General features: G+C 47.4%; 1 protein-coding gene across 1 annotated transcript in view; it reads right to left on the bottom strand.

Annotated features, from left to right (window-relative positions):
- The window catches only part of LOC143015696 (voltage-dependent calcium channel subunit alpha-2/delta-4-like), a 29,808-nt gene extending 25,465 nt beyond the window's left edge, over window positions 1–4,343 (bottom strand). Inside the window, exon 1 of the mRNA XM_076169752.1 lies at window positions 4,300–4,343. Coding sequence (XP_076025867.1) covers window positions 4,300–4,343 — 44 coding nt within the window. The remainder of the gene's footprint in view (window positions 1–4,299) is intronic.
- Between the last annotated feature and the right edge of the window lie 5,657 nt (window positions 4,344–10,000).

Below are 10,000 nucleotides of genomic sequence, written 5' to 3'. Positions count from 1 at the left end.
CAGTCCATCATCCTTAAACTCCAGTTAAGTGTGTGTGTGTGTGTGTGTGTGTGTGAGGGGGGTTTCATCCCTGTGATATGGGGGGCTTAACTAACCCAAAGCACAACAATGGTGGCATTGAGGGGAATGGGACCCCGTGTGGCCTGGCGTGGACTGAGGGTTATGGAGGGTTTGTGCAGTGGAAGACTGTACTGTAAAAAAGTAACACAACCTCTACAACACTCTCTTAACAAACTAACATTGAAGGAAAAATAGAAATGAATACCGGAGAAATCCAGATGAACTCTCCACACGACACAGCCTGGTTTACTGAACACAATGTGGGTCTGAACTGTGTGTGTTTGTTGCATTCAAAGGACCTACAGACCTGGAGGAGAAGCACAAACGTCTACACACAATGACACAACTTACAGAGACACACAGAGTTCAGACGTGAAGGAGATGAAGATCTTTACATTTGTTTGCACTTTGAGTGATTTCAAAAGTAACTCATGTTTACTCTCAAATTTAATTTGATGTTGAAGTAGAAGTGAGAGTGCAGGTGTATGAGAGCAGCTGAAGTGTGTGTGTGTGTGTGTGTGTGTGTGTGTGTGTGTGTGTGATGGGTTCAGAGGTTAAGTACAGGACTTTGTGATTGAAGTTTGTCCTTTCAGCAGGCGAGCTTTGCTTCTGCTCAGCTGAGATCTTGGTTCTTTACCTCAGTGAGCGTTGGTTTGAGCAGCAGGACACTAAAGCCCCTGAAAGTAGTTCTCAAATCATTTAAAGTTTAAGGTCAGGCGTAACGTTTTGGCCCAATGCTAATGCATGCAGATATACTGGAGGCAAGTATGGAGAGAGTGAGTGTGTGTATGCACGTAGAACTTAACACACAGCGTTTTACAGTGTGTAGGTGGTGGTCACGGTGACGGGGCGGGGGGGTCGTGATGTGTATAAACCCTGCAGCTGTCGCTTGGCACGCTCCGACAATGCCAAGCAGCCTGCTGTGGCCCGTGGCGGGGTGGTGTGTGTGTGTGTGTGTATGTGTGTGTGGGGGGGGGGGGGGGGGGGGGGGTTCTGTCATCAAGGGGCATCTGGAGGGGTTTTAGAGACAAGGGTCAATCCTAAACCCCCCAACCACACAACAACCATCAGTACCAGTCCCCCCCCCTCCTGCCCCCTTCACCCACCACAACAGCAGCCTCCTCCCTCGCCCCCTCGGCAGGACGCCCCCAGCTGTTCTCTCGCCGTTTCACCCGCTCAGATTAAAGCGTCAAAACGCTCACAAGCCCTCCGTCATAAAGTCGGAGCAGCAAACCCAGCAGCTGTCAGACACTCGCACGCTGGGCCACTTACCAAGCCCTCGCTCTGCTGGGCAGGTCAGAACATCTAAGAGTACGTTCTGTCTGACTCCAGTTACTAACATCAAGTACGGGATGGACCCAGCAGTCCTAAAAACACTACTATCAAAACTACAGCTACTACAACTACTACTGTACTTATGAGTACTTGTATTTGTCAGTAGGTCTCTGCCTGCGCTCACCTATGACATCACTGCAATGTGAAGTCAGGTCACAATATTCATGGCGACATCTGTTAAATGAAGAATCCAGGCCTCCTCTGGCTCCTCGTCTTCATCGGCTCTTGCTGTGTGCCGTTGCTCAGCTCACACTTGGCTCATTATTTATCAGTCGGCCCCGGGCCAACAGTTGCCGTTGTGCCTGTTGTTCCTGTCTAGAGCTCAGCGCCGCCACCTGTCGCTCTGCTTCTGAGCCGACAGGCAAACGACTGCACGTGCTCACGACGGTGCCGAAGATCTCACTGAGGAGGTCATCAGGGTTACTACGGCTACGACTACTATGACTGTCACAATACACCAGTACTCTAATATTACTACAACTACAATCATCAATAGTGCGCCTAAAAACTATTACTCTGTTCCTAACGGCTGCTACTACAGCGACATCATCTCTCCCTGAGCCTCCTGGGCGCTGGATGGGACAGCAGGAGAAGTGGGCGGGCCCTCAGGTCGTGACCCGGGGCTGAAGGTCGTTCCCGCTCTGGGGATCTGATCACTTTCTTCTGCTTTGAGCGGAGCAGTTGCTGCTCTGTTAAACCTTCCCGAGCGCTCTACCTGATCCCCCTAGCTGCCGCCCTCTCTGTTTTCACAGCCTGTAAACCCTCAAACTGACCAGGGGCCTCAGTGTCCGCCGCCGCTCTGTGTGGTCACTCATAAACCCGTCCTCGTGGCGGGCCGAAGCACCGCCGCTCGCCCGGCCCGTAAAAAAGCAGCGGGCGTACGAAGAAAACAAGGTAAACAGCCACAGATGGTTTTCTACTCAGGGTGGATAAAGTGGCGACAGTGCGTTTCATTCACCTGTTAAAGGAGCAGGAGGCAGGTCTGGTTTCACTACGCTGCTCTTCTTCTGTGGTGTTTGATGGAGGCCAAACTTGAGACGTTTTAAGAGGAAGAAAGGGAGGCCTGTGAGTGTGTGTGTGTGTGTGTGTGTAAGAGAGTGTGTGTGTGAGAGTGTGTATGTGTGAGTGTGTGAGAGTGTGTGTTAGTGTGTCGGTGCATGAGTGTGTGTGAGTGTGAGAGCCTGAGTGTATGAGTGTGCGTGTGTGTGAGAGAGAGTGTGTGTGAGTGTTTATGAGTGTGTGTGTGTGTGTGTGTGAGTGAGGAAAATATGTCAGGGTTGTCAATTACATTTTTTCCTGTCTGCATGAGAGTCGTCGACCTTGACCTTTCCTTCAGAGGTCAGAGGTCACAACTCGGTGCAGAGCAGGCAGGGCCTCGTCCTGTCTGCCTACTCTGGATATCAATAAAAAGATCAGACACACACACACACACACACACACACAGTTCCTACACCTGCACTTTCACTTCTATACAACATCAACTTAACCCTTTTCATTCAGGAGAGCACATGAGTCACGTTCCAATTCATAAGAAACTTCAACACAAATTTAAACATCTTCATCTCCTTCACTCCTACGGATCCATGAACACGTGGTGAAGCCTCTAAAGCTCCTCTACATCAGTTTGAGTTCAGACAAAGTTTTCCTGAGGATTCTGTGTAAAATATCTGGTTGAAGACGTGAGAGCAGATCTGTGAGTCTGTGTGATGCCAGCCGGACCTCAGACGTTCAGATCTGCTCAGAGTACAGAGCCAGGAAGACCCTTGGCTGCACGGGGTGAACATGGCCCACAGGACACACACGCACACACACACACACACACACACACACACACACACACACCACTCTAATCCCTCCACAGTGGTGGTAATTTGTGCCGCAGCTGTCCACGGCTGGAAGAATCGGGAAATTGTCCTGCACATGTTCAGCTGCAAGAACAACTGTCACGGCGCATGGCAAATGAAATAACAAGATGGACTCCTCAACACGCGCCCCCCACTGCAACACACACACGCACACACACACACACACACACGCACACACACACACGCACACACACAGAGCAGAGGATTCATGTTGATAGGGTGAAGTAGAGGTGATAGCCTCTGTGTGTAATTATGCTTCCATTTTGTTTCATCGGGTTTTATTTGAATATTATTTTTAATGTTTTTTTATTTCTATTCTTTATTATGTTTTTTTTCATTTACTCACAAACTCTAACACGGATGGAAACCATCAAGTTGGATCAATGGGCCTCCCTTCTTCCTCTGCCTTCCATGTGTGCAGTGTGTGTGTGTGCGTGTGTGTGTGTGTGTGTGTGTGTGTGTGTGTGTGTGTGTGTGTGTGTGTGCTACAGTGCAGCTCAGTGGACAGTGATGTGGTTAGGTGTTTTATCTGAGTGAACCTTGAAGTCTCCTTAATCATTCATTCATTCCTCTTCCATATCCACTCCTCCTGTCAGGGTCACAGGGGTGCTGGAGCCGGTCCCAGTGGCCGTTGGACCAGAGGCAGGGCGTTGAAATCAAAACCAAAGTGTGAGGAGCTCCATGTTGTCCCTGCTCCTCATCTCTGCTGACACGGTGTGAGATGAGGAGCAGGGACCCCCGCACAGTCCTGTCACTCAGAGCGTTTCGTAATAAGTTCAACTTGATACAAAATCTTTGTTGATCAAAGTGATTATTTTTATGTATTTTCTTTTTATATAGTCTCACTTAACACTACTTCAACCAAAACATGGACAACCCTAACCAATCACCATAATTATTATTAAAAAATGTATGTAAATGTGACGCTCTTTGATTGATAAGCATGTAACGTGTGTATTGTGTCTGAGTGTGTGTGTGTGTGTGTGTGTGTGTGTGTGTGTGTGTGTTTGTGTGTGTGTGTGACCTTTGCGTCTCATACATTCTCAGCGTGGCCGTGGTCTTACCGGGCATTAGCGGACACATTAATACCAACATGCCAGACGACTCTGAAAACACATTGCAGTGTCAACGTCTGACCTCACGGGGGCAGCACACAGTGTGTAAAGTTGTACAGATTTCTAAATGTGACTCCAAAAACCACAATCATGCAAAGCAACCAGCATCCATCACAGCACAGTGACTGATTGAACCATGAGGGTTCAGGCTCACTACTTATCAATCAGCCCTCAAACTCAACCACAGTCTGAACTGATCACCTTAACAATGGCACCACCATGGTCTTCATTAAACTCTATGACTCAACACAAAACCGCCTGTTGATGTTGTTCACATAGACATAGATAGTATAAGGGTTGATTGAAAAGTGATGAGCCCAGCACTGAACTGTACAGCTCAAATGATTTTATGTGAGGCTCAGAACTAATCAGTCAACAACGTGATATAACCAACTCAAATGAATGCACTGATGTGGAACACGCCTCATGAATGATTGGCAACATTATTATTACAGGCAATTTGACATGGCATTTGTTCTGAATGGAAAAACACCCCTGGTAACACACCTGCTCCCTTCACAGTCAGGCTCACAACTTATCAATCAATCATGTACATTTGCTCAGTTGTTTCAAAAGAACATCCGAGGTTGATACCAGAATACTAAAGACAGAATATTAGCAGTATGGTGTGTAAATGAACTTTCCGTGTGTGTGTGGTATCATCCTGCATGAACACGCTGCAGCAGAGCGTGTAAACGTCTCACAGCCATGATCTGCTCTGCTGTCAGATCTCATTTCACGTTTCACACATTCCACCGACGCTCTTCACCCAAAGTGACTTCACAGCCCAGCAGAATGGAAGAACACATGAGCGGAGCGCTGTACACTGGGCGCCCTGGGAATCGGGCTCGCGTCACCGGATCAAATGGAAACAGGATTCCTGCTGCCATGTTGGAAGACCACCATGAGATTCCAGCAGAACCGGGATGTAACCGGAGAACAGAAAGCTGAAAACTCTGCTCTCCATCTCTTCTACATCCAACAGCTCCCTTTAAAAAGGATTCATTTCTCCAGGGGGCGCCGACCGTAGCTTATAGGCCCAAACTGCCCAAACATTGGAATAACTGTTACTTTGGTACGTCAGCATTGTTTTACTCTTATTCATGTTGTATGTGTGTGTATTGTTGTATTGGTTGTTCAGGCTGTTATGAAGCAGCGATCACAGCTTGTGTATCCTCAGCAGTCTGAAGGAGGACGTGCTGTTTTCTTGATGACGCTTCAGAGGACTCTTGTGGATCCATTGCCCCGCGGCGAGCTCTGCGTGCTCCACATGCACTCACGGCTTAGTTAGACTCATCCTGACGCATCTTTTCCTGACAACATTTACCCAGAGAAAGGTCACATAGCGACCCGGCCCTGGCAGAGCGGGCGGCCCTGGGTGACGCTCTGCGACTAAAATAGTGTCATAAAGTCATCCATCACACAAGTAGGCCAAAGGTCAGGAACCTGGCAGGCCCTGGCAGCCACGGAGGGGAAACCACACGGATGAAACACACCAACATCTCAGAATATATTTAAACTATAAATATATTTAATATTTAACTTCTAATGTGCTACAAACTTGTTTTAAACTTCCTGTCAGAGCTTCATTATCATAGTGTGACGATATGACACACACACACACACACACACACACACACACGTGTTATTGTGTTATTATGATTTTTTATAAAATATAAAAGCCCTGATTCTAAGTAGGGAGGGAGGCAGTAGCTCAGTCGGTAGGGCTTCCGCTTGGGAACCGGAGGGTCGCCGGTTCGAGTCCCTGCCGAGGTGCCCCTGAGCAAGGCACCGAACCCCCAACTGCTCCTCCCTCTGTAATGGGTGGTAATGTAATGTAAGTCGCTTTGGATAAAAGCGTCTGCTAAATGATCGTAATGTAAAGTAGAGACTGACAACTTAAGGCCTCAATGTACGTCAGTGTGCGATGTGACCATGAAGTACAACGCCTCAGTACTCACAAGCTTCACCGTTACAGTTCTGTTACAGCCTGCAAGGTTAGCCTGTAACTTTGGGTCTTAACGTGGCTGTGGACGCTTCCCTTTTACCTTCAAACCCAGAAATCACCCTGGAAGTTATTTGGGTCACAGGATGCAGGCCAGAGCTCTATAAAGTGTTGGGAGTCAGATCCTGAAGCAAACTGGGGCCTGAGGATTCCTACCACAGAACCAGAGAAGCGATTATCAAATCATAAAACGCATTAGAAACGGGCATGGATCAAAAAACACTGTGTGTGTGTGTGTGTGTGTGTGTGTGTGCGAGAAATAAAATCAATCTTATTTGCAGATAAAGGGCTGAATGATGTCATGAATCAGACGGAAGTCCCTGCACTGTGACGGATGCAGAGCACATCAGTGTTAAAAGACAAACAGGCTTACAGAAGAAAAACAAACTCAGCTTCAGTCAGCGTGAGAACGCCGCCGCCTGATCCCACGCCACCACGGAACAACCAAAGCTCCTGCAAAGACAAAGAGCAGACGCGTCTCCTGAAACTGATCCCAGGAGGAGGAACTCAGAGCAAAATGAAAACAAAACAAGTCGCTCCTAGTTTCCCATGATCCCCTCTGTTCATATTCTGCCCATAAGAAAATAACAAAGCTATTAGTGCTGATCATTGAGCATAAATATCAAACAATCGACAGGCCCAGATGGGAAGGATTATCTGGACTTAGAGTCATTACCGTCACATCCTCTCCTTAAGCTTCCAATTGGCTCTCTCAGCCGTGCGGTGATGGCGGCCTGAGGATCACTTTCCCGTATTAAACTCACTGTTTGCCTGTGAGCTTATTAATGCTTTTGTTTCAGCGTCCAACACCACCGGCCTCTGCTGACGCCGCCGTCATTAATCACATTCAACCCCAAATCGGTCGGAACCGGACCGGAGCGATGGAAACAGACGGGCCGGGATCAGGCCGGGGCCCTCCCTAGGTGGCGGCGGGACGTTGGGCCCTTTGAAGAAAGGACAGTGCATGTTTCACGCCCAAAGTAGCTGTCAGAAGTCGGGCCCAGCTCATAACAGGCCGTAACCTGAGAGCGCTCAGGGGCTTAGACTTCCCCCCGCCGGAGTTTTGATATCAATTAGATTTGTGGTCACCTGATACGGCGAGAGCCCAGCGCTGAACATCTGCACTGGATAATGAGAGGAGGAGGAGGAGGAGGAGGAAGGCACGCCGTGGTACCTTGGCACTGCTGCATCACTGCGACAGGAAGGAAAAAGATCCACAAACGCACAAAAAAAATAGTTCAGTCAGTGAGAAATGAGAAAGCTGGTTTGTTTGATTGATAAGTTCTCACCCAATCACAGGATGATGTCACGGCGTGTTCTCATACACAAAGAAGACAAACTCTACTCTACTCTACATGTCTGGGGATTTTAAGTGAGATTTTAAGCAATTTGTCAGTAAATACATCATAAATCTACCTCTTATACACTCAGGATATGTGGCAAATAGAAATCATAGCTACATTCATGAGTCCTGGTCTCAGGGGACCCTGGACGAGGGCCCTGCTGAGGACCCAGACAAACCAGGACCTTAATTAACGTCCAACACTGCGACTCTGCCAGCCCTTAGTAAACGCAGAACGCAAACAATCCTGCCGCCATCTCACATTTCAAAGTCCTGAGCACCAGCTGTGGACGACAGAGCATAACTACGGATGTAAGGCTGAGAGAGAGAGAGAGAGAGAGAGAGAGAGAGAGTGAGAGAGAGATAGAGAGAGAGAGAGAGAGAGAGAGGATGAAGGGCTGTGTTTGAGGAGCTGCAGATGTCTGGTTGGCAGCAGAAATCTCAGCTCCATCCATAACTTCACAGGCGTACAACCTCTGACTGTAAGTCCTGATCGGTGGTGTCAGCATCCTTCCCTCATGTTTCAGTTCTTAGACCGGCATAGCAAGCAGGAGACTTTGTGAGAACCTGACTCAAAGTCCCTCACCATGATTGCCTCATCATTATATTTATTAATCGATCCCCAAATCGATCCCAAATTCACATTTCAACTGAGCTGTTTACTGTAAAGACAGCAGAAATATCACAAGCACATCCTGCATTTGTTTCTTATGAAGTAAACAATAGTCTTCACATTGTGAGTAGCTTTAGCCTTGACTTTGCAGTCAAACCTTCCACTCAGGTTTCCCCTCCTCTTCCTCCTCAGTGACCCCACACCGCTGCAGAGATGAATTTACATTCTTCAACAATCCTTTAAGCTCAGAATCAACAGGCTTTCATTCCGGGATCACAACGGAGCTGTTGACACATTCAGCCCAGTCCCAAAACAAGAGTTCCCTCCACGATGTGCGCCGCTGCTAATTGGAAGGAAAAAGATGTCGGAGGGAAAAAATGGCGAGGAGAGGAAGAACTCACCGCCGTGTCTGAGGTCTGTGATGGCTTCATTAGGAAGGGATAAGCAGAGGTGAGACGGCAGGTCAAAGGTCAGGGAGGATGTGTGAGGGATGAAACACCTGCAGCTTCATCACCAGGACCTTTCTCCATCTTAAGTCTCTGTACATTCTGACTGTGTGCTTCTGGCTGGAGATATGTGCACAATCAATTACATGTTTAATCATTGTTATAGTCCAATGTTACCTCCTGTCTTTACTGTTTGACAAAACAAGAAAAGAAAGACAAAAAAACCCATCAATTTAGAGTTATTTAATTATTAGATAGTATTTGTAGTCCGTAGACAACCATTCAGACTGTTAACCCTGTGTTATGCTGTGTTTTCACTCGATGGTAGCTTTTTTTAGCCTTTAAACCAAAACACTCACTACCACTGGATCTGGATCACTAGGATCTGGATCTGCTGGTCATGAAGTCGTATTCAGATAGGAGCTCACACAACAGATCACGCATGATTGATTACTGATTAACAGTCAGATCTCCAACACTAATACAGAGAGAGATCGTCATCAACAAGTTACTATGGAGGGTTTTCAAGGTCAAGAGGTCAGATGATAGAAGTCCAATGTAGACAGAAGAAGATGCAGGTTCTGGTTGTTATGGTAACTAGGATTTAAATGACTTGTGTAAGTGTGTGAGTTGACACAATGAATCAAAGTTAAACCTTTTCCAAGAATAACAATGCTTAATTCTTAGAGTTACTTCCTTTACCTCGATGGTGATCAGATCAGAATTCAGGGTTACGTTGAGCTTTCTGTCATGAAAATAGACACAGTGGCTGCTGGTGACTGACCTCTGACCTCAGCCTCTTCCTTTACAGTGAGAGTGAAAGCAGGGATAGAAAGGCGATCTGACCTGGACCAAGACACATTTTGAAGGGATGAGGCTGTGACGTTCCTGAGCGCTGACCGCTAATCCCTCCACACTGTGACTCACGTCCAAGCTTTGGGAGTCCTCACGTCCGTCAGCGGGGTTACAGCCGTCATCGCTCCGCTCTCACTGTGACCAATCAGAGTGAGAGGAAGGCTGTGTGTGTGTGTGTGTGTGTGTGTGAGGGTCACGTGTCCACATACTTCTGACTGTTATGACCAGGCCGACGTTCATGACCTGAAATATTTAACACAGTCATCCTCTAATTCATATCAAAATCACAAATAGGCTACATAGAATTCCCAAATTGTAAGAAGCTGAAATTTATTGAAACGTATTACACAGTCGCTCTGTAGAG

The sequence above is a fragment of the Genypterus blacodes genome, unplaced genomic scaffold, assembly GCF_046128005.1.
Source record: "Genypterus blacodes isolate CSIRO-AG114 ecotype Tasmania unplaced genomic scaffold, CSIRO-AGI_Gbla_v1 ptg000015l_1, whole genome shotgun sequence".
NCBI lineage: Eukaryota > Metazoa > Chordata > Actinopteri > Ophidiiformes > Ophidiidae > Genypterus > Genypterus blacodes.
This window is presented reverse-complemented; position numbering and strand designations above follow the sequence as displayed.